The sequence below is a fragment of the Streptopelia decaocto genome, assembly GCF_964273445.1.
Source record: "Streptopelia decaocto genome assembly, chromosome: 11".
Taxonomy (NCBI): Eukaryota; Metazoa; Chordata; class Aves; order Columbiformes; family Columbidae; genus Streptopelia; species Streptopelia decaocto.
In genome coordinates, this window is record NC_138666.1 from 6,182,005 (window position 1) to 6,206,851 (window position 24,847).

At 53.0% G+C, this 24,847-nt stretch overlaps 1 protein-coding gene across 4 annotated transcripts in view; it reads left to right on the forward strand.

Annotated features, from left to right (window-relative positions):
• ANKRD11 (ankyrin repeat domain containing 11) overlaps positions 1–24,847 on the forward strand; it is a 137,835-nt gene that overhangs the window by 86,599 nt on the left and 26,389 nt on the right. For all 4 annotated transcript variants that reach the window (XM_082062792.1, XM_082062791.1, XM_082062793.1 and 1 more), the window contains 2 exons: positions 14,760–14,904; positions 23,488–23,626. In XM_082062792.1, coding sequence (XP_081918918.1) covers positions 14,818–14,904; positions 23,488–23,626 — 226 coding nt within the window. In that variant the 5' untranslated portion in view covers positions 14,760–14,817. The remainder of the gene's footprint in view (positions 1–14,759; positions 14,905–23,487; positions 23,627–24,847) is intronic.

A 24,847-nucleotide genomic window follows, 5' to 3' on the forward strand; every position in this document is an offset into this window, starting at 1 on the left:
TTGTGTAATGCCCCACTCACCATGACCAGCAAACCTGACTCTGCAGCAAGATGATTTTTTTAAAGTTTTTAAGGCTTCCTAATGGCCATAGATTTACAGCGTAGCAGTCACGTGTGAGTGGTATTGAAAGCATGGCAAAATTTTGTTTTCCTCTTGTTGTATGAGAGAATTTAGCACTGAAAAAAAATGTGAAGCCTGTGGAACTCAGAACCAGGGAATTTCAGAGTAGCAAAGAGCTTCAGGGTTTGTTCCCCAGTCTCCAATGGCTCCATGTGCACCAACCACAGCGATTCCCTACGATAGACTTTACCCGTACAGCACTGAGGCGTCAGCGCTTTCCATTGAATTCTAAATAAATGGCTTCATTTGCAGGCTTGGTTGTGACTCACACCCTTAGGCTGATGGCAGCAGCAGCGTGTTTAACTTGCGCTAAAATGAGGACGAAACTCAGATTAAGGCTTGAGTCATGGGCTAAAGATGCAAAGGAATAAGGATGGGAGAGAGAAAAGCAGCGGGTGAAGTGCCCAGACGCCGCGATTCCCATCCGTCCGGTGCGGCTGTGGCGAAAGTAACAGGAAATCTGGTTTGGGAGGTCTGAGAGGAGAGGGGCACAGGAGAAAATAAAACACAGACCCAACAAGCTAATGCCGAAGGAATGGGTGACTTGACTTCAAATCCTTGTGCTTTTACTTAACGTTGTGAAAATAGGTTGTGGCAACATGTGGGTCATGTAGAGTAGGGAGTAGAGGTGGACATGAAAATACCTTTGGATTTGGTCAGTTGGAGACCTCTGCATGTATAGATGGGAGTGAGATATGGTGGTGTGATACGAATGGAGCGTATAGATTCCAAATGAACGGTGCACATGGTCCCCATACAAACGGAGCACGCAGGTCCCATACGAATGGAGTGTACGGGTCCCGTGCAGAGCTGCGGTTTCCCCGGCCACCGGGGTGTGCAGTGGGGCAGGAGGAGGAGCAGGGCTGGGCTGCCCAAGCTGCTCAGGCTCATCGGCCTCGCAGAGCAGCACCCCAAGCCCTTAGCCTTTAGAAGAACATGAAAGAATTTCTGTCCGGATCTATTTATATTGATATTCTCAAAAACACGGCGAGTAAAATGCTTTTGGAACTGCTGGGGAGTTCATTTCATGTACGAGAGATATGCAGCCTGCACTTTCCTTCCAAAAATAAAGCAAGGGGAGGCAGGCCCGGCGCGTATGGACTGCGGTGCTTTGGGAAGGGTCTCCGGAGGACCGAGGAGGCTGTGCGGGGACGGGAGAGCCCGGCTCGGCGCGCAGTGTGGATCTGTACGGCACCGGCTGCGTGGGGAGCTGAGCAGGTTTTGCAGGAGCCGCGTCCAAGCCGGGTCCGTGCGGCACCACGAGCTGCGAGGTCTCTTATAAAACAATGCTCATACAACAGTCTTTGTAAAGTGAAAATTGAGCTGCTGCAGCAACCGGTGCATCCTGAAATCCCTGACAACTGCCTTGTAAAGTCATCTTAAAGCCTATCTGTCTTGACAGTGCCTCTTAATGGCTTACTAATAATGCTTTCAGATTTGCTGGAGCTGTGCCACAGCCCTGCTGCAGGTTCGTGGTGATCTGCTGTGCTCTCCTCCAAGCTGAGGTCTCATCAGTTTTCCACGGTGAAGCTAAAAATCCCCCCAAACTGGCCACCTCGGGAGGTGTTTCCCAGGGCATGGGCTGATGTTCAGCAGCACTTTGTGTTGTGGTGGAGCCCTGGGTTCCTCATCACCTGTAGCAGTTTTGTTGAGGGTGACATAGGAGCTACTGGGATTTCTAAAAATTAAAGTAATTGCCTGAATTCCACAAGCAAAAATTTCAGCTCCATGAACACGTATTTTGCTACGACGTGGGTTTTGTGCCTGTCGGTGTGGGGATAGGGTTGTGTAATCCAGACATACAGCGCTGGATTAAATTATTGTGTGCTGCAGGGTATTAAATCTCAGTGTTTTCTCTGCGGTGGGGGTGGGAGGGGGATTACTGGTACAGACCAGCATCGCTGCTAAGCTGAAGGATGTTTTTAATCTAAAGAAAAATAGCAACCAGAACGCTTAACGCATACCTGGGCTTTAGTCATCGCCAAAGAAGGTTTCATGTGCAATCCTGACAGCTCTGCTCAAGAGGTGGGGGCCGCGGGGGGAGACACGTCAAAGCAAGAGCAAATGGAAGCAAAGAGCTTTGCTGGGGAAATATTTGAATGGTTAGTTTTACTTGGTAAACGTTTGGGAAAATGTGCGGGTTCAGCCAAGCAAATGAAGAATCCTTGGGCTAAAAAGGGAACAAAATGCAGCATAAGGCTGGGTTTTATATTTAAAAAGTCCTGACGTGCTGCGTGCTCCAGCAAACACGCTGGTGCCAGGCGCTCCTCTCCGGCCAGTCTTTCCTTCCGCTCCCCTGGGGTTCACTTGCGCCGTGTTAATAATTACTAGAATGTACTTTCAGGCAGGTTATTTGTTTTCCCTCCTCATGATGTGCAAGAGCAGATAATGAAATTAATTTGCACACTTTGTGAGTTTGCAAAGCCGGCTGCGGCCACGTTGCCGTGACACCGCGCGGGCGCCGGCGGCTCCAGGGCTGGTGTTTGCACAGCCGGGACGCTGGCCTGCGAGGGAGGGAGGCAGCTTGGAGGGACACGGGGGTGCTGTATAACCCCTTCCCAGTGCACTGATGCCCATCAGCAGAACAGGTAAACAGCCAAACGAAGCCCTGAAATTCCAGCGTTGCTCCTGCAGGTTGCGGAGCTGATGTTACCACCACCCAGGGGCCTGCTGGTGAATTCAGATGTCACGTTATACCCTTGTCTTTGAGCAATGAGTCCTGTATCCTCCAGCTCACGGTGTGCAGATCACGGTGTTTCCTGGCAGCACTGGGCATGATCCTCGGGGCTGGCGGGGTGTGCGGGGTGGTGGTTTTGGTTGGGACCTGGCTGCGTGTCCATGGGGAGCCCTGGGGACGTGGCGGAACTTCACTGTGCGGGGGGACCTGCAGCTCCTACTGTTTTCCATCCCCCATGCCATTGTGCTTTGCTGGGGAGCACGAAGCACCAAGACTGTCAAGCCCCGACACTCCTGTCCTGCTCTGGAGACCCCGGGGCCGAGCCCGTCACCGGTGTCCCCACGGGCACCCTCCTGTCTGCGTGGCCGTGTGCTGGGCCGGGGTTGTGTCCCAGCTCGTGAGAAGGTTCAGCCCTCGGATCCCGAGGCAGAGCCGGTTGTGCTTGGGGCTGCAGCTCGCAGGTGCGGCGGGACCGCGAGGACCAAACCCGTCCCTTTTCCGGCTGCAACGCTGCTCAGAGCACGTGCACTGTGTGCCGGGTGCCAGCCACGTCAGCCTGCGCAGACCTGCGGGACCGGGTATAAATAGCACCGCTCCGGTTGTACCGTTCTTGCCTGTATCCTGATGATTTACGCTGCGGGGCTTGGCTCTGCGTGTCCCTTAGTGTGTTATTTTGATCCATCTGCAGACTGGCTGTGGGCTGCTCTTAGGGCACAGGCTGGCTTTCACTTGTGGCTTATGTTGAATCCCCCCGGGGTCAGCGAGCCTTGCTTAGATCCCTCTCTTCTCCAAATTTCGCTGCTGAGCACCGCGTTGTCACGTTGGGCTCCTGAGCCCGGGGGAGGCAGGCGGATCCAGCACGCCGCTGGGAGACAGACCTTGCTTTTTTAAGGAAGACGAGGCGGCAAAGAATCTGGGTTTTTTCTTTCCCTCAACTTGCCACACGTATGTTTTGTCTGAACGTTGCCTTTTGGAAGCTGCGGGGGCTCCTGGGCGAGTGGCGCTGGGGACGTGCCGTGGGACAGGGACATCTGCAGAGCCTCACGCTTCCCGCGCGGCACGTGGCTGCTCAGCTGCCCAAACGCCGCTCCAGATATTCTTAACTTGGCTCCGTTTTCAGCAAGTGTTTAAGCAGTAGCTTTATAACAAATTGTCTTACAAGAGGCCTCCTGTACGTGTAACTGAATTATGTTCAAAGTTGGGAAAGGCTCTCAGTTCTTTTTGAAGAGTGGGGGCCCATGTCCTTACAGAAACGATCTGTTAAAGCAGGCACATTTTTACAGCTTTCCATCACTCCTGTTCTGATGACCCACTCAACAATAGCTTTGTAGAGAAAATTGAATTTCTCCTATACAAGAATATACCCTTTTTGGTAAATGCATTCTTGTGTCTTTATATACAGTAGATCACCTTCAACAGCATTGTCATTTGAGCGATGAAAATGGAGGAAGAAGAGAGGGGGGCTGCAGATTTGCGGAGAATTAACCTTGATTTGATTCTTGGCAAACCAGCAGCAGGACTCTCATTGTGCCCAAACCTTTCCTGCCATCCCTGGGATGGACACTCGGTTCTTACGTGCGCATGGCCGGGGTCGCTGGCAGCGAGCAGAGCCAGGGACAGCCGAGCCAGCCCCTGCTGCTCCGGGAACGGGGAAACCAGGTGGGGAATTTGGCTTCTGAAACAAAACGAGCAGGACTGACGAAGTTAACGGGCAAGGTGCTTCTTGCCGTACACCTGGCAGCCTGTGCACAGGCGTGTGGTTTGCTGGGAGAAACTCACATTTGTTCCGCGGAGCCTGGCGGGAGCCACAGCGAGTTCTGATCCTGTCGTGCAGCATGTTGAGCAGCGGCGTGGCCGTGGCTGTGGGCAGCAGACACGGCTGCAGACGGAGCTGCGCTTCCAGCTCCGGCTGAAATGAGCTGTGAAATCCGCTGTTCTTATCAGCATGGCGGGGCTCGGGGAGTAGTGTGGAAAGTGTGGTGACAGTTTTGCTAGGACAGGGAGCAACGGTGCTCAGGAGGAAGAATTAACAGAGAAAAACTGTGCGGGGGCAGCTCCAAGAGCAGAGCGGTGTGCGCGGCTGCCTGGGAGCCCCAAAATCTGCCCAGCAGCTCCAAAATCTGCCCGGTAGCTCCAGTACCTGCCTGATGACCCGAAATCTGCCCGGCAGCCCCATTATCTGCCCGGCAGCCCCTCCACAGCATCACTCCTCATCCCTCCCTGCCAGCACCGCTGCACAGACCTGGGAACCATTAGGAGCCTTTCCCTTGCCCAGCCCGGCTGTTGCCCAGCGCTGGCTTCGGGCCGGGCTGGCTCCGCAATGCACAGTGTGTTGTGAGAAAGGGAAAGGCTTCCCTGCCTGAGCGCTGCGTTGACACAAAACCCAAACTTTACATGGCCAAGACTTATTCCCCAAGTTCCTTCCACACTTACAGACTTCCCCGTTTCATGGGAGCTATGAATCAATCTTTTCCATATCTGGAACATTGTGTCCAGTTCTGGGCCCCTCAGTTCCAGAAGGACAGGGAACTGCTGGAGAGAGTCCAGCGCAGGGCAACAAAGATGATGGAATGGAGCATCTCCCGTGTGAGGAAAGGCTGAGGGAGCTGGGGCCCTTGAACTTGGAGAAGAGGAGACTGAGGGGTGACTTTATTAATGTTTACAGATATATAAAGGGTGAGTGTCAGGAGGATGGAGCCAGGCTCTTCTCGGTGACAATCAATGGTAGGACAAGGTGTAATGGGTTCAAACTGGAACACAGGAGGTTCCACTTAAATATGAGAAGAAACTTCTTCCCAGTGAGGGTGGCAGAGCCTGGCCCAGGCTGCCCAGGGGGGTTGTGGAGTCTCCTCTGCAGACATTCCAACCCGCCTGGACACCTTCCTGTGTAACCTCATCTGGGTGTTCCTGCTCCGGCGGGGATTGCACGGGATGGGCTTTCAAGGTCCCTTCCGATCCCTGACATTCTGGGATTCTGTGATTCTGTGGAGGAAGAATATCACATGAGTTTGGTATGTTGCTGGGAGTACAGTGGGTTTGCAGCCTTGATGCCTTGTCCCACGCTGGGTTTTGGTGCTGGCGGGGGGTTTGGCTGCTGCACATCGTGCCGGAGGGTGATACCCGTAAGGGCTGGAGGTGGGAGATCAGCCTGCCTATGGTCCTGGGCTTGGTACTGGAGAAGGAACCTCCTTCAGAGCAAAAGCCAGCTCAGGTGCCTTGGATATTCTCAGGTGCGGATCTCCTGCCAGGGTGTTTTGGGGTTTAGGAGCCTGGTTTTCTGAAGCCAGTGTGGTGTTCTGGTGCTGTCGGCTGGTGATGGCCTCCGAGTCACCTGCTCCAAGGCAGGTTCTTGCCAGCACCCAGGGGAAATTATCCTTCCTGTGCCTTTCCAGTATTGGAGGGTGAATAAAACTTTGAGGAATGTGTTAACAGAAGCTTTGGGAGGCTAATGTGGCACTTCTGATAGTGCCCTCTGTTACTGAAATCTTCTGGTCTGGAAAATCAGAGCATCCCAGCTTTCCCTGTCTTCCCTTCTCTGCTGGAATGATATTTAAAGGTTCAGGGTTATTTCTGGATTTGTGTTTTGTTTTGGTTTTGGTTTTTTTGTAGCGTCCATCTCTATTCAGTTGTTGCCCTGTCATTTAAAAGCTGCCAGTAGGATAGCAAACAAATACCAGTTTTGCTGCAAAGTGTTTTGTATATGGATACAACCTCCGTCTAGAATGCACTGGCCTCAGTTGAAAAGGAGAAAGAGGCAGAGAGCCAGAGCGAAACTCCTGGGTTTGCAGGTGCCAAACAGGAGTAAATCACTGAAGTTCTGTGTTTGCTGTTTCCCCAAAGCTTGATGCCTTCAAGGCCTCTGCCTGAAAAGTGGCAATGTGTGAGATTTTTTTCTGTCGCCTGGTACTTGCTCCTAAATCCACCAAAATACGCTGAGGTTCCCAGGCCTGGGGGAAGCTTTGCATGTTTGCAGCGGGCACGAGGCTGCTGCGGCGGGAGAGGGAAACCGCCAGGAATTGTGCAAGAGCGGGGAGGAAGATGAATGTTTTGCTGAGATTACCCTGGGCTTTTCATGCTCACAGCTGGGAGAAGATATTATGTGGCTGTTGCAACACCATGGATTGAACATGAGTTTAAACGTGGACATCCTGCAGGATTTGTTCCCCAGGGCTGGAGGAGGCTTTTTGTTGGGGTGTATACGGTGTCTTGTCCTGGCTGGAAAGGTCCCATTGCAATGATCGTGACACCTTTGGCAGAAGATTTTTGGGGTTTCTTTCTTCCTCGTGTAATTAACATGCTTGGTCATCATCTCCTCTGGGTTCAAGGGCTTGTTTAAGTCGTGGAGGTTTCTTTGTAGTCAAAGCTGGTCTTTGTCTTTGACTTTAACGGAATGAAGCATGTAATTGGACAGGACTGGGGCAAGAGTCTTGTTTGGGATTTTACTGCAGCGTGTATGTACATTGTATATGTGGATATCTTTGTCCACATATGTGTGTGCATGCACAGAGAAACACACTAGGAATATGCAGCGCTTATTGAATTAAAGCAGCTGAACTCGCAGGGCCAGCTCTCAGTTTGCTGGTGAATTCTGCCCCTGCATGCCGGCCCAGCTGTGCCACGGCAGCGCAGACACCGACTTCCCAGGGCAAACACGGCACAAAGTTATTGGTGATTTAGCCACATAACGGAGACACCTCTGCTAATTTAGGCGGATGAAAATAAGCTCATTCTGCTTTCTGTTCCCTTCCCGAGCCTTCCCTTTCTGCGGCAGATGGGGCTTGCAGGAGCTTTCTGTAGGGATGGCGTTTGCCCCGCAGCCTCCCCTCGGGACACAGCACCAGTGCCAGGACTGGGAGGGTGGAAGATGTGCAGGTGGGGACAGAGCTGAGCATGCCAGCAGACCCTGCCAGCCCCGGCGCCCGTGTCCCCGCGCTGCCACCGGCACAGCTCACTGCCAGCACCCGCAGGCACCGCCGCTCCGTCCGCTGCCCTCGCCCTCCCTGAGAGCCAGTCAGCATCGCATCAAGGACAGCAACGGTCAGGAATTGTCTGTGCTAACATGTTTCTCCATCTTGCAAATCGGGCCCAGCTTGTTTTTGGTTCTTGGCTGATGTTCACAAAGCCCTTGAGCTGCGCTTCAGCAGAGCAAACCACAGCCACAGTCGCTTGCTGGCACGGGGGGACCCAGAACCCAAATGCCCCAGTTCCCAAACCGGCCTGGGAACGCGGCAGATCATGCAGATTCGTGTTGGTTGGTAAATTTTGCCAGAATAAAGCAGCCCTGGGGAATCCCCGTCTGTCCCACTGCCGGGACCGGGCAGGCTCGCAGCAGGGCTGGACCGTGCGTGCCGGGGCGGCTCGTCCCACTCACATCTCCGTGAGCTGTGAGTCGAGGCTTCGCACTCACAGCACATCAGGGTTGCATTTCTCTCCTCTTTTCTGTGTGCAGCGTGGTTGAACTGACTTTTTTCCTCTTAAGTGCATGTGACATGCGATACACTGCGCAGTCTGCTGAAAGTCAGCATTGCCAATCACTCTGTAGGTGCACGGCTTGGCTTTGTATGGCTCCTTGGGATGTGCCTAATTAGAGCAATACTTTTCCCCCATATGCAGCAGCAGTGCGAATAACTGAGTGGAGTTTATCACTGTTTTAAGGAGGTTGATGTGCAAGAAGTCCGGCAGATGGTTGCATTGGCAGACGTGGTTACAGCTCTCCCCTGGTTGAAGCCTGATGGGTTTCTGTGCAAAGCAGAGGGGAGATGGACAAAACAAGGAGGCCAAACGGGTGATCTGGACCATGCCGAGGATACCGGTGCTGTAATGGCAGTTCCGCTCTGAGCGATGGTGTGGCAGCGCCCTGCTCCGCTCCAGCCTTCCTGTCACACGCTGCCCACTCCACAGGTTTCCTCATCGCAGCTGATCCCAGACCGCTGCTTGGAGAACCGACTGAAACAACAATTTTTAACCTTGGCCAGAAACCAGAGAGTCAGCAGCATCCAGAAGTGGAGCAATATCAAGAGGCAGCTGCATATAGATAATTGAGGGAAGAGTTTGTGGGAAAAACTGCTCCCGGAGAAACCACACAGGCAGAGAGGTTGCTCATGGGTTCAGGGTGCTGTCAGGGCTCGCTTGTGTTTCGGACTGCGTGTATCCTGAGAACGGTCCCAGCTGGAGTATTCTGACTCACAGGGCAGAAATTTCCAAATATAATCTCGTTAAATAGCAGCACTTTGTGTAGTAGAAAATCTTAAGAGTTGTCATAATTAGAGACCATTGCCTGGTCTTCAGATGCTGGGGTGGGAAATGACGCTTGTGAGTGACATGTGGAGGGATTGTGGTTTGAATTTCACCCCTTACAGGGATGGTTTTGTGTAGCGAGTCATCACCCGTTGAGGATATGGACTTTGACGGTGCTTGGTGAGGTCTTGAGCATCATCTTGGCCGTGGTCCTTGGAGACGTGGGTGCACGTCCATGTGCGCAAACCACTCGTCAGGCTGAGCTTCTCCGTTGCTTTATTTTCTGCAGGTCCTAATAAACACTGGGAAGGTGCATCTGTTTCACAAATGATTGAAATACTAACAGCTGCCTTCATTTGCTTGGCTGGCTTGTGTTTGAGAAAGCAAGCAAGCCTGGTCCGAGCCCCACGCAAACCCATCCCGCAGCGTCAGGAGGTCAGGAAGCACTGTGGGTTAAGGCGAAATAAATATTTGAGAAAGGTGGAAGAAAGGACTGTTGTGGGGACCAGGCGTCGATTCTGAGAACAGGAAAGAAGGAGCCGTGCAAAGAGCTGAAGGAGGATGTTTCATCTGTAGGAACTCCTGATGAGCAGCAACATCCCCCTTTAAAAAACAGGAGCAAAAAGATAGCAAGTTCCCCAGGGGAAAGAAAGATGTTGGGTTGAAGGTGAGGATGTGACAGAGCTGTGAAAGTGGAGTGACCCCCCATGTCCCCGCAGGCAAGTGCACTTTTCAACTGCTGCATTTGAGCAGGGAAACACAGAGATCCCTCCATCTCCCTTGTTTTGGTAACAGCTGCAAGAATTAGCACCTCGCGCTGCGCTATCTTATTAATAGCTAATGGTTGTGATTACTCGGTTGTAGGGCCGGTGCCTGGAACACGCCGTGTTTGCTGTGCCGGCTCCCGCCGCCCCGCGCTGTGTACTGTGCTGGGGAAAATGGACTTTGCTCTTCCGGAGCCGAGCTGGAGCACAACGAACAATGGTCCCTTGTTCCCCAAACTGCACGTCCTGCTGGTGCTCACAGCCAGGTTTAGGTACTTACCCTGAGCTGTGTAGGCCTGACAGGTAAAGGAAAAACTGGTGAGGAGCTGGGCTTTGGTGCTGGGAACAGCACGGAATGGGGTGTGCGTGGGCAGCGCTGGGCTGAGGATGTGACGTGGCTTTTTTGAACACACAGCCTGTTAGTGACGGACACGGGGACTTTAGTGCAGGTGCCACTGTTGGGCACAGCTCAGGGACGGGCTGTGCTGGGGGACAAATATCTCAGTGATGGAGAAGGGCACGGTTCAGCATGTTGAAAGACCTCAACTTACTGTTTTTCTCCCCACGCTTTCTAGTGCTAAGGGCAGGGGAATAAAGTTTTGCATGTGATCTATGTGAATTGGTATTTTAAGGCAATTTTCAAAGATTCAAGGGCACCCGTTTTTCTGGGACGGGGCCCTCAAAAGGAGCCTGAGGTTTTAAAATTCTCATGTTTCAGCAGGCCTTGTTCATATTCCAACCTTTTCAGACCAAACAAATGTGTCGAATTTGTGCAAATAACGTCTGTGCCTCTAACTGCCATCCTCGCACTGGAGTTTTTTGTAATGGCCAAGAGCCTCCAGCCAGCTTTCTTCTTATTGTCTGGCATTTCAAGAAGCCTGCACAAGCTCTTTTTTGCTCCAAGCTGGCAGGGTATGGGCAGGATGCACCGCACGGGTCCCGGGCATGAGCTGATTTGTTGTGTCTTCAGCTGGAGATGGCAGGAGCCTGTGGGGCCGGTCCCACGGGGGTGCGAGGGCAGGGGGGCCGGGACGGGCAGGACCGGGCAAAGCTGTTGCTCTGCCTTGGCTATAAATCTGGAAGCACTGGAGGACTTCAGCGCTGTTTGCTTTTTCTCCTGTCAAATATGGATGCTGCTTGCTGTGCCCGTGAGGGCAGGAGGGGTAGGGGTGGGGGACTTAATGTACAGCAAGTCCGCTGGGTTCGTTAACGAGGAATCTCTCCTGCGAGTGGGGTCCGGCCGTGTATGTCTCGGTCTGTCCCGATTTGTTCATCGCCTTTACTGGCAGCCCAGTCCCGGCTACTGGATGTGCCTGGTCCCCACAGCCTCCCAGCCAGCCCGACGGGACACATCACCCTCCTTTCTCTTCCCATCCCTTCTGGGACCATTGCCTTTTGACATCCTCCTCAGAAATGCTTGGTCTCTGTGTGTGGCTTTGGCTTGGCATGCCCTGGGCAAAATAAAAAAAAATAATAATGAAAAGAAAAAATTCTGCTGGTTCCTCACTCCAGCAAGGACAGAGGACAGGATGGGGGGGGTGTGTGCAAGGGGTGATCGTGGCTCGAGCGGTCCCGTGGTTCGAGGGCTGCTGGTGGCTCAGGGGGGTCTCATGGTTCGAGGGGTGCTGATGGTGAAGGGGTGTTGATGGCTCAAGGGGTTCCATGCCAGTGAGCACAGCCCCCATAGCTGGGCCGGCTGCTCACTGGGGAAAACATCTCCTTTTGTTTTCCCAAAGAGATGTGAGGGAGTATATTCTGTTGCACTCACTCCATCTCCCACTTCTTATTGTGCAGCAGACATATAATAATCCAGTTCAGGGGGCTTAGTTAATTGTTTCCCAAATAGGAAGGGTGCTGATTGTTTCCTGGTGGGGGGGTGAGATGCAGAGGGGTGTCGTGGAAAGGGGGCGGCTCCTCCAGCTCCCAGATTAAGGAGGGATTGAAGCCAAAGTGTAATTGTGCAGCCCTAGATTTGTGACTTTGAAGCGCTCGGCTGTCAGTCCACCGAGCTGGGGATCGCTCTTCCAACCTGGGAGTTTGTAGCTCCCCTCTGACTCTTATTAAACGTGCTTAAAAATGAAATGAAGACTGCGAGCCTTGTTGGTAATTGTTGTGCAAATGTAATACTCCCTCCAAGCTGTTAAACAGGCCAGTGCTCTGTTTACACGCGAGGCAGCCAGCTTTCCAAGTGTAATGAGTCAGCGAGATGAACAGAAGGGGTGCAGAATTAATCTGGCATCCGTCTGGCCTTTTCTCAGTTAAACAGGTTTTGGAAGCTCCACGTGAATAGGTACCTACCCTGGTTACAAACAGCCGCAAAGACGTCGGGAGTGGGGAGAATTTATTTGAGAATAAGTTGACAGTGTGCAGGCCATGGAGGAGTTTTACTGAGGCACTGGAAATGACGTGGTTTTAATTTTTGGCTGTTCGTGGTCCGGAGCAGAGCGTGTCCTGGTCCAGCTGTGCTGGCCCCTGTGCTCGTGACCAGCGCAAGTGAAGCTGCTTGTTTTCAATATCCTCTGCAAAGTGCAAATAAATTTCCATTGCCTAGCACGTCATCTGAATTTCCACTTCTTAGATTTGCAGTGAATATTGAAGTGAATCTGTGCGGGTGGGCGACTCCGTGTCCTCCGCACTGACCTGGTGCTCCTGCCGGCTCCTGCCTCCTCCCCGGCACGTGCTCCGGCACCTTAATGAGCACCAGGAGGTGAGACCGAGGGGAAAAACATTCTTAAACTTTACAAATCGGTTAGTGATGGCTGACAGAGCGAGTTCTCAAGGCTGTCAACGTCTGAAGCCACTTCTAGAAGAAGCAATTGCAGCGCCTGGGACCATCGATGTGCACCGTGGAGGGGACGTCTCGAGCTCCAGGGCGTTCAGTGGAGCTGGTGACACCTCGGTGCCGCTGGGCCCCTGGCTGGGAGTGTGGGGACCCCGCAGCTGGAGCTGCTGGCTCTTGGCTGCAGGTTCTGTGAGCTCCAGGCTCTCTCCACCGGGCCGAGCGTGCCCGAGCACGGCCCGGCTGCCTTTTTAAGGTGCTGTTTTCAGTCAGCCCTTGTGGTGCTTGAACTCTGGCAGCGGTGCTGGGCTGCGGGCCCTTCAGATGATGAAGAGCAGGAATTTGGACGCGCGGATTTCTGCAGCCATTCCCTCGCTCTAACAGAAGATTTTTCTTTTTAAGTTTTCTGTTTATGGACGTGTCGGGTGCGTATACTGAATTTTATGCACTCTCCCCAGCTGCAGCGATGAAGAGGGCTGATCAGCCTGCTCGTGTCTTTGCCAGTTTGGATCCTTTCCTGCTCTTGGATCCAGAAGGAAAGGGCTGGGGTCCCAAAACTCAGCACGACAGCTTGTCCCCGCAGGGAGCAGGGGGACATGAAGAGGCCTCAGTCCCCAAAAGCCTCTGTTCCTCAACACGGGTATCTGTCCTCCCGTGGCGCAGGCAGAGGAGTCAGGGCGGAGGATGAGCTGCCTTGGAAAGCAGAGTCTCTGCTGAAAATGCCAGCGCCGGGTGTCTTAGCACTGTCTGTGCCTGGTGCTTTGGTCTGGGAATTTGTGCTGCTGCAGGGCTGGGATGGGGCTTCTGAATGACTGAAAAAAAAAAACAAACCCACAAACCAAACCAAAGGGCCCTAAAGCCTCTGAAGCGTAAATCAAGCACTTAAATTATGAAGGGATTTCCAGGGAACTTGTAAAATACAAGGCCGATGAAAGAGCCATGCTAGTGTCCGTCCAGCCTGTGTCACCTCGTCCTGCCGCTGCGGCTGCGGTGCTGGGACCGGCACCCGGTGAGAGGCGCTGGGCTCTGCTGGTGCTGCTGCGACACGGGTCACAGTCCCCAGAGCTTTGTCCCTTGGCCTGAGCACACCAGAGGGTTTGGCTCCTCTCCTCTCCTCTCCCCACCCACAGAATTCCCATCTTGTGATGGAGCACTGCATGACTCTGTTCCTGGACAATTTCCTGCAATTGTAGCTCTGCAGAAACCCAGCCGCTATTATAAGAAGTTAATGGGTGCAATGTGTAGTGTTGTCAGGTGGCAATTAGCTGGGGAAAGAGTTTTCAAATGGTGCCTGTTTATGCCGTTTCAGCGTAAGTACGAGACCTTTGCTGTAGGGCTTGATGTGGGTCACTTCTCGGAGATATACTGTTGCACTGATGCTTTTTAGCCTCTGGTCTCCAGAGAGGAGATATTTTTATTCACCTAAAAAGGCCTTGCCTGCCTTGGCTTCAGACAGTGTTTCTGATCCCTGTTGTAGCTCATGCTTTGCTGTATTTCGGATGTCAGTTGTCTTTTCAGCCCTGTAACCAGGCAACACATGGCAGGAGCAGGCGGCGCTTTGTTATTCCCCAAATTGTCTCACCTGGGCCACGTCTGCGGTGCAGGGTGAGGAGTCCGTGGCGAAGCGTCCGCAACGCTGGGCCCCTTTGCCTGTTTCCGGTCTCCTCTCATAATGGCAGCATGTTCAAGAAGCGCGTTTTATAAGTAGGTTTTGTAATTTAGCGATGCATGTGTTGTTGCTGCGAGTGTCTGGGAATTTGGGGTGACAGACGGGGTGTCCCTGCCCCAGACACCCACCCGGGGGCTCCATCCCCACACCCCAGATGGAGCTGTAGCCACAAGAAGCTCTATGCAGCTTTGCAGTGATGCTGTAGATGAAGAACAGGAGGGATGTTGCTCTCTGTTAGGGCACGACCCGTTTTAGGCCCTGCCTTGCACAAGAAACAAGCCGTGTTTGCAACTGCAGGTCCCGGCTTGCTCCCCGTGCGGAAGGTGCAGGAGCCAGCAGCGGGTTTGCCCGCTCTGGTCTGTGGTGCACGGCACTTGGAGCTGCTCTGCCATCCTGGGGTGGCCATTGGAGAGCTCGGTAGGGATCCATCCCCACAGGAAGCATTTTGCCTTATTTCCCCAGTGGGAAGATCATTTTGAGATGTCTAACTTCTCTTTTCCTCTCTCTAAACAGACGGTTGATGATGAGGCGATGGCAGCATAAATGAAGATCAAGTAAGGAAGGCAGAACGATGCCCAAGGGTGGGTGTTCTAAAACACCACAGCCAGAAGATTTCTCTCTCAGCAACGACATGGTGGAGAAACAAACGGGGAAAAAGGTACCGTGTTTGGTTCACTTGCCATCTTCTTTTAGGGCTGCTGCCCCTTATGCCTGATGTCTTCAAGCTGTGGCCGTATTTCCTGTGGCCAGAGGTTGCCGTGGGTTTTCATCAGCAGAACCAGGTCTGTGTGTTGGCACTGCCACCGCCGGGCTCTGCGTCATTTCTCAGTGGCTGCAATTCCTGGGAAGTGTTGTGGAGACCCGACCAGTCCGAGCCGCGGGGGGATGCTTTGGTAGGTTCCCCCTGCAAGTACTGCACATTTTTAAGGCTTTCTGCAGTACACTGGGGAAGGACCGAGTAAGGCAGGATGGCGCAGGCGCGTGCTGTGCCAGGGAGGAGTTTCTCCTCCTCCCTCTCTGGCTGGAAATGCTGCGTCTGTGTCAGACTCGGCTGCTCTTGCCTCACCCAGAGTCTGGGCTCTGAGTGTGGCCTGACCAGCCCCAGCGTGTGAGCTGCTCTGCTGGAACCTCCGCTGCTGGGGCTTCATTGCAAGTGTTCAGGTTTTGACTGGGTTTGAGGTGAGGTTATCCAGATGAAATCTGAGTTTGAAAATAAATAAGTTCACACTTCTCCCCTTCATTGCCAGATTTCTTGTTTTGCTTCAGACTCAAGCTCTGCCTCCTCTTGTTCAGCTTTTTTCATCCTTAGTTTCCCATAACTAGTTGTGCCAAAAGCTGGGTATGGATACCTTTAAATAAAAATTAAAACCTACATCTACTGCATTCTGCTATGGAAAAAAATACCATCCGCTTTCCTGTCACCTCCTTGCCGCAGTTCCTCAGCATCCCCCAGGAGCTCCTGCCAGGCCCCGCCAGCTCAGGCTGAGCTTTGTGAGCACCAGCGATGCCATGTCGCTCACTCTGTCGCTTCCCCTATTGATGACACTAACTCCTCTTATGACTGAAGTCATATTATTGCCAAACAAGGAAAATGACAAATAACCATTAGGAAAATCCCAGGCGGAAATTTGGTTATTGTGTGTGCTGGGAGCACCTGCCCCGTTCCCTTTTCTGCATTGCCGAGTGTGTGGGTCGGGCGCGGGAGCCGCCCCGAGAGCAGCAGCATCGCTTCTGCAGGGACGCTCTGCTGGGGGGACAGCAACTGGTGACCCAGCTGCGCTGCTGCAGCGGGGACACACCAGCGTTTGCCACGGCAAACGAGGCTGAGTGCAGCAGCACGGGGTATGCAGATACGGGGTTTTGTCTGCGCCGCGTAAGAAGCTTACTGTTGGCACAGGTGCTTTGGGAGGGAGAGGATCAGTTATAATATGAATCAGTTCCCCTTTTATTTCATCCACTCGTGGCAGCTTAAAGGCTGCATGTTATTTACAGAGCAGGTTTGTTGAGCAGCGCTAGGGATGCCGGGAGCTGGAGTTATCTCCCGCTGGCTAAATAACTAGGACACAAATAATTTTATGCTTCCCATTCAGAGGCGTCATCCTCGGAGAGTGGTATCGAGTGAGGATGGGGAAGAGCCTTTCTGCTCACTTAATTCTGGTCATCTCAACAGAGAAAAAACTTGAAGGCTCTTGTCCTCCAGGGACCGAGCTGAAATCCAGCCTAAGCGGCCAAAGCACAGTGTACAGCAAATCACCCTGTTTCTGGTTAACTCTGAAGCGTGAGCTGGAGCGGTGACTCAGGGTAAAAGCACTCGGTTGTTAGACCTCCACCTTCCAGACTAACAACCTACTCCTTCCAGACTGCTCTGCCTGCCTGTCGAGCAAGCCACTGCTTTTGATTTTGGGCAGAGCCTGAGCGGCACGCAGGGACGCGCAGGGACCTGCACCCCCGGGGCTGCCTGCCATGGCGCGTGGGGCGAGCGGAGCAAAGCAATATCTGCATTGCCACTTAAGTGTTTTCCTCTCAACGCAACCTTCCTGTCAACAGCTGACATTAAACAGGCTTTATGTTGGGGCTGTGAAGCCCCAGCTCCGGAGGCGCGGAACGGCGCAGGATGCTCGGTGGTCCCGGTGTCCGGGCGGGCTGAGCGCTGCAGGAAACACGCGGGTTCTGCGCTCGGACACGTCGCAGCCGCCTCCCCGGGAGGCCGCCCTTGCTGCAGAGGGCTCCTGCTCTGTGGGAGAGGATGTGAGCTTCTGCCTTTCAGCTCTAGAGCTAATTACAAGAGGGAACTCCTAGCTCTGCTCCCTGCCCTCTCATGTGAAGGACGCGGTAACTAGTGAGATGTCGTTTGCACTGGCGCAGCCACGAGCGCAGAGTGGTTTAAAGACCGTGTCTGTGTTGCCCTCCAGGGCCGACGGCGTCAGATGCTTCATGTGCGTGGCTGCTGCTGAGCAAGGAGCTGTTTCTGCCCGGGTTGGCGGGGTGGCTGGTCGGGCTCTACCAGCCTTATAAGGCTGCTCACAGCCTGCCCAGGGCAGGTGCTGGGCGGCCCCGGGGGCTCCTTCTGCTTGAGTTCAGCCTGAAGGGGTTTATAAAAATATGTATGCCATATATGAATAATACTTCTTTCTGGTGTAGATGCACAGATGTACCAGACGCAGATTACTCATGACTTAGGCTGAGCAGAGCATCGCAGCAAGAGTGATATCAGTCGTCGAAACCATTTCCTGATGTGCCGGGACCGCTGGCTGTGCGGTCACACTGGCTGCTCGGGGGCTGCAGCAGAGGAGTTGTCTCTATGGCAAAGCGCTCCCGCTTGCATAGTCCAAATTGCATTTTTGCTGCAGCGGTTGAACACCGAGCAGAACAGCACTTGGCCCTCAGTTCTGGATGTGCTCGTAGTAACTGAGCAAACCGGGCAGGCAGTGTTGGGGAAATGCTGACGGTGCTGCCGTCCCCTGCGCCCCCATGATGGGTGGTGGGTCCTCAGTGAGGAAGCCTCATTGGGGGTCATGGTACCTCACTGTGGGACACGGTACCTCGCTGGGGGTCACGGTACCTCACTGGTACCCGTTCTGGATCAAACTCAGTTTGCTTCCGCAGGAGTGAAGGGGAAAAACTACTACACCTTTTATCCCTAATAATTTTAGTTGTATGAATACATTTGGGTCCCATTTCATTATTTTTCCTGTCGTTCAAAAAAGTTTTTGCTTTTGCTCCTCCCTCTTCTCCCAATTCCAGAAAAGGGAACATAGTCTTTATTTCTCGTTTCTTCTTGAAGCGCTTTGGGCTGTCGGGTGTTCCCTGTGCCAGGCTGTGTGTGCAGCACCCTCCAGGCGCGACACTCCGGAGCTCAGGGTGACAGACACCGCAGAGCGATGTTCTGGGGAGACCAGCAGCCCGTGGGCATCGCAGGGTATTTCTTACACACCTGGAGCCGGAGGCACGTGGAAACGGGGCTTCAGTTCCAGGTGGCTCCATACTCTGGGTAAAAATGCTGTCCATCCCTGTTTGTAACGCGGGGTGCAAACCGTTCTGCCCAGTTTCTCCCCCCACGACAGAGCCCTGTTCAGGACACGACTGACTCCTGTCTGCGTTAGTGCAGGGAAGCTCCTGCTCTCCCAGCGTTTTGTTTTTTTGCAGCATGGGTTGTTTTGCCCAAGGCAGCAGTTTGGTGTGTAAGGTCGGCGCGGGCATCGCCCAGGGGCACCGCGCTGGAGCCCTCGGTCCTTCTGGGCTTCTCCCAGGCGACCGGCGCCGCTTTGGTTCCTTGCTGCTTATTTTTTTACTAGCGCTGCAACTTCAAATACTTTCATTTTGGAGAACAAAGGGCTGTGGGGATTTCCATTGCTGGTAATGCAAGTCTTTGCAGAAGAGGCTGGGCTGTGAGTCAGGTTTTGTTGGTGTGAGCGCGGGCTCCAGCGGGGCTGCGGTGCAGGTCTGTGCGGTGCAGGTCTGTGTGGTTCAGGTCTGTGTGGTTCAGGTCTGTGTGGTTCAGGTCTGTGTGGTTCAGGTCTGTGCGGTGCAGGTCTGTGCGGTGCTGATCTGTGTGGTTCAGGTCTGTGCAGTGCAGGTCTGTGCGGTTCAGGTCTGTGCGGTTCAGGTCTGTGCGGTGCAGGTTTGTGTGGTTCAGGTCTGTGCGGTGCAGGTCTGTGTGGTTCAGGTCTGTGTGGTGCAGGTCTGTGCGGTGCAGGTCTGTGTGGTTCAGGTCTGTGTGGTTCAGATCTGTGCGGTGCTGATCTCTGCGGTTCAGGTCTGTGCGGTTCAGGTTTGTGTGGTTCAGGTCTGTGCGGTGCAGATCTGTGCGGTGCTGATCTGTGTGGTTCAGGTCTGTGTGGTTCAGGTCTGTGTGGTTCAGGTCTGTGCGGTGTAGGTCTGTGCGGTGCAGGTCTGTGCGGTGCAGGTCTGTGTGGTTCAGGTCTGTGCGGTGCAGGTCTGTGCGGTGCAGGTCTGTGCGGTGCAGGTCTGTGTGGTTCAGGTCTGTGCGGTGCAGGTCTGTGCGGTTCAGGTCTGTGCGGTGTAGGTCTGTGCGGTGCAGGTCTGTGCGGTGCAGGTCTGTGTGGTTCAGGTCTGTGTGGTGCAGGTCTGTGCGGTGCAGGTCTGTGTGGTTCAGGTCTGTGTGGTTCAGATCTGTGCGGTGCTGATCTCTGCGGTTCAGGTCTGTGCGGTTCAGGTCTGTGCGGTTCAGGTCTGTGTGGTTCAGGTCTGTGCAGTGCTGATCTGTGTGGTTCAGGTCTGTGTGGTTCAGGTCTGTGTGGTTCAGGTCTGTGTGGTTCAGATCTGTGCGGTGCTGATCTCTGCGGTTCAGGTCTGTGTGGTTCAGATCTGTGCGGTTCAGGTCTGTGCGGTTCAGGTCTGTGTGGTTCAGGTCTGTGTGGTTCAGGTCTGTGTGGTTCAGGTCTGTGCGGTTCAGGTCTGTGTGGTTCAGGTCTGTGCGGTTCAGGTCTGTGCGGTGCAGGTCTGTGCGGTGCAGGTCTGTGTGGGCGCTGGCGGCACAGCCCCGGTCAGCCCTGCTGCCTGCAGCTGCAAAACGGCCACACATAGCTCAGCTGCTCTGCTGGAAACACATGTTTCTTTGCATGTGTTTCTATGTGGCAGATATCTGCGTCTAAAGGAAACTGCGTGTTTGGTTTTGCTTTGCAAACCAATGTTTGGACAATAAGCTGAAGTGGCTTTTATTCAAATGTGTCGTTAGTGACCTGAGCAGGTTGGTATCAGGTCTCTCTTGCTGATGAGCAATCGTTGCAGTCAGCACAGACACAGTTAAGCATCATTGGAGCCTCGCGGCTTGGGCAGCTGCTGGGGCCGGTTCCTGATCGGTTCATGCTCCAAACCCTGACAGTGGCTTCTGATGCATCTTTTACCTGCAGCAAGTGCAACTCAAGGTGGGTTTGGTTATTCCTATAGTAAATCTTACAAATAACATAATGTGACAGCAGAGGTTTTCTTGAAGTCGTGGTCTTCTCTCTGCCCTTTGCCAAAGCAGCTTTTGTCAACACCGACAGAGGGAACTTGTTTCTGTTGCTGAGCTACCCAGCACCCCCGTTCCCCAAACTTAACCTGTCCCGGCCTTCAAGAGCCCCGGGCCTGTCTTACACACAGATGTTCATACAAGCTTCTCTCCAACATTGACAAATTTGGGTTTACTCTTTTTGTGAAACCTGATTCTTGTGCCTTTCAGATGAGTCTGAGCTTAACTTCGAACAGGAGATGACCTAAAAGTGAAGACAGGTTTTACTCAAGAAAAATACTACATTCTTCATTACAAAATCAGAAATGACTAGAGAAGTAAAACTTAAAATAAGAAAATTAAAATGCACTATGTTTTCAGGAATATGGGTCTCCAGGCTGCCTTAGTTTCTCTGTGGTGGTTTCACTGCAACAGCTGCACGTCGCTGCTTTCCAGGGGGAGCAACGTTTGGGTCTTCTTGGCTCCCATTAGTATAAAAGGTTATCATTCTGCTACTGTACAAATTAATCTTCAAAGCATCGCTGGGACTGCCGCCACTTCCTTCGTTCCTTGGTGTTAATCTTGCTGGAGGTGCTTGCCGGGCAGCTCGCAGCTGGGTGCACATGGCATTTCCACGGGGGGCTCCCCGGCTGACCGGGAATGGCTTTTGCCTGATTCCTGTCTTCTTTGTCTTGACACCAACATGGAGCTTTGAACAACATTGCGATAACTTTGTACAGTAAGTTGCATTTTTACCTGTACTGCGCTTTATCCTGTTCCTGGGTGTGCAGAGATCCCGTATGGCATTGACACAGCAGATGAGCGATCTGGCTGTGGGCTCCACAGCCCACCCGTGCCCACAGGTTCAAGGCTCCACAGCAGCCAGATTCAAAGATGAGGGGAGTTTTAGAGAAGCTGTGTCGTAAACAAGCCGTCCCCAGTTGTTGTTTGCTTTTAAGTGGGGTACAGGAGCAGCAGCGCTGCTGGCTGGTGCCCCAGCTGGGTCTGCATGAGACAGAGGGTGTTCTGGGCAGCAGAGGACACGATGAGATGGGTTTGCTCCTGCTGAAATCTGTTTTAAAGTAACAGACAATGAAAAAAATGTATTTTTTTGCATTGAGCGCAGTTGATCTCTTGTTGGAGTGCTCAACGTGAAACTGGTGTGTGGAAGAAATGCTGTGGTGTAGGAAACCCCACTGGGGGGCTGGGGCTCAACCATGTCCTGCCCGCTGCTGCCAGAGCAGGCAGAGTGTCACAGAGTCAATCACAGATGGTTTGGGTTGAAGGGACCTTCCCAGCTCCCCCAGTGCCACCCCTGCCATGAGCAGGGACATCTTCACCAGCTCAGGTTGCTCAGAGCCCCGTCCAGCCTGGCCTGGGATGTCTCCAGGGATGGGTCATCCACCACCTCTCTGGCCAACCTGGGCCAGGCTCTCACCACCCTCAGGGGCAACAATTTCTTCCTCATGTCCAGCCTGAATCTCCCTCCTTTAGTTTAAAACCATCACCCCCACTGACACAGGGGTGGAACAGCCTGCTCGAAGGGTCAGGGTGAGGAAATTCCTGTCCAGACAGCGAGCATGGCTGAGGCAGGGACGTGTCACTTGTGAACTGTCGGCTGGGACTGATCCACCTCGGGGTCTTGCAGAAGGGCCTCTCTCCCCCGGGGCTGTCACTGCGTGGTGCTGGCAATCCCGAGCCGCAGGTCGGGTGTGAGAGGTGCAAACACACCTCCAGAGTGGGAATCGTTGCCGGGTTTCACCAGCGCTTTGTGGCCGATGCCGCGGCTCACGACGGCGGAGCAGCTCAGGTGGTGCTGGTGCCCTTGGTGTGGGCAGCAGAGGAAGAGACGAGCACATGGGCTTCTCTGGCTTTATGTTCTTTGTCCCAGACCCTGACTTTTAAGGGTAAAAATTGTTGGGCTGATGGTTGTCTTGAAGCGCAGTTGAAGTTTTTGAGGGGGATGCTGGGGCCACGTCCCTGCAGTCGTTACACCCTGGGAAGATGGTGCTTTACCCACATCGACACAGCCTCGGGGTGCTCAGCACTGATGCAGTTAGTGGGATTTGAGCGTTAAACTTGTACTAAACTGGGGAAGGAAAGGCCAGACCAAGTGACCTGCTTGCAACAGGGGGTCCCGGGTGATGCTCCGTGGTCCCTGGCACCGGTTACTCCTCGAGCTGCTCCGAGCAGCACCTGGTGATGGAATTGAATGAGTTTTGTTCGCGTCAGAAAAAAAAAAAAGACAACAGCATTTAAATCCGGAGCGTTTAAACGAAATGCCGGGGTGTTTATTTTGGCTGCTGTGACTTTGTCCCGTTGCTCCACTGACTCCCGTGCCAGGATGGGCTCTCGAGCGGGGCTGCCCTTCATCGGGCTCCGAAAGACAATTCTGTGCGCCTGAAGCTAAACATGCCTTGGCCACGAGAGCCGCTGTCAGACAGGTTTGTTTAGCTTGTTTTACCAAAAAAGGGATTCCCCAGCCCATTTTTTCATGCTCACTGGGGCGAGTGAGGGGGGCCGAGCAGGGGCGCAGCCGGGGGTGTCACACTGCCCATTGCACCAGGGACGCGCGAGAAGAACCTGTTGGTCTGAGTGAACCATTTCTCTTTAATCTACGGGCACAGTCTGGTCGCCAGAGAGAAGCTGGGGAAGGGGAAGGAGCAGCGTGTGCGGTGACACCGTGATCCTGTGACCGCTGGCACTGGAGCCACCCAGGACCTGGGGCTGCGCACACAGCGTGACCCAGCCGCTCTAAACACGGGAATTTCAGTCACATTTGCTTGTCTGATTTTCCAGAGGTGGTCTGGCATGATTTAATGTATTGAGATTCTTTTACTTAATCTAACTTTAAAGCTTAAGTTCTGGGTTTTGCTGGGTTATTGAAATCAGATCTGTCACAAAGCTGCTCGTTCTGCCCTTGTTTCCAGAGCAGTGGCACAGTTTTCAAACCAGCAGCTCTTGCTCAAAATAATTCTATGTCTCCAACAGCAGAAACACAAGTGCGTGACTTCAGTCTGTATATATTCTCAGCATGCTGAATTCTTGAAGTTTGAGTTGTGTACCAGCTCTCACTGTTGCTGTCTCAATACTTGGGGATGTTGTGTCGCTCAGGGTGTTTCTTCATAATTTCTTCCAGCTGCTCATCCTGAGCAGCCCCAGCATCACCTGCTGCACCTCAGTGCACATTCAAATCCAAAGCCACACGAATAAACGAGACTTTGGGAAAGGGGTTAGGTGGACACGGTCTGGGAAGGCGCTTGTTAATCTGGTCTCTTCTCTTTCTAGGATAAAGATAAAGTTTCTCTAACCAAGACTCCGAAGTTGGACCGGAGCGATGGCGGCAAAGAGGTGAAAGAGCGAGCGACCAAACGGAAGTTGCCTTTCACTGTTGGAACAAATGGAGATCAAAAAGACTCGGATACAGGTACAGAAATGACATATTATGCCTATAAAATGACATATTCCACCCTCGAAATGTGAGTGTTGGGGAGCACCCGGTGTCCCATGTACAAGCGATCCATACTGAAGTGTTCTATTGAATTTCCTGTATTTTTTAATTGAAGGAAGAGGCGTGTGGACACGAGGATGACTAAATGCAGTATGCACAAACACATCTGGAGCTCAGTGCATTAAGGCCCTTATGTTCTTAATAAAATATTTAGCAGAGAGATGGCTCTGCGAGGAGACAGCCCTTCCTTTGGCTGGTGATCTGTTCTCCTCCGTTTCTAACTGGTCTGGTTCGTGAACAAGCCGAGAAGCAGTGCTGGGCCTGCTAGTAAGAACTTGGAAAATGAGAGAATAAAACTGACAACTTTTTAAAAGAAAAAAAAAAGGGGGGGGCAGGAAAAAAAATATTGCATGAATCTGCCTAAAGTAAACCTGATACATACATGTATGTCTATATAAATATATCTATGTATACCTCTCTAGCCATGCTTTGTTGTTTCGGGGTTTTAAACTTTTAGTACTTCACTGTCTTAAAGGTGAACAATTAATTCCAGTTGATGTGTGCACAGGGTGATGTCAAACACCCGCAAACCTGTCTGGAGGTGCCAGCGATGGCTGGAACTGTGAGTTCGGTGACGTGGCCGCCTGGGCCCAAAGGGGTGTTCAGGTCGGCGTTTTGGGGCCCGTGCGGGTGGTCCTCGGGACCGTGGGGATGTTAAGGTGACCATTTGGCCCTGGTTTTGGGGGCTGCTGAGGCTGCTTTGGCGGTTGCAGCAGCACTGGCAACACGGCCGCGATACACTCCTGGTTTTGGGGAGCACGGTGCTGCTGTGGGTGTCCAGCCCGGCCGTGTCGCGGTTGGGCAAGTCACTTCTTGTGGCAGAAGAGTGGCCAGTACACGTGGGTCTTGCCCACCGTGGCCCCACATAGCTACAGAGATGTTCGAAGGGCTGTTTGATTTGTAAAACAATTGGGGAGAGCTGCAGGAAAGCTCTGATGTGGAGAAAATAATGGTATTTGGTTGTGAGGGGCTTAGCTATGGCTTTACATCCAGAGGCTGACGTAGGCTCTTTCTGTACATTTCTGGGAAATCTGCACTTGGAAATAGTTCTGGTAAGGATCACAAATGGTGCAAAGAGATAAACTGGGCTGCAGGTTGGGAATGTGCTTAGAAATGGTCAAAATGCTGCGTTTGCTC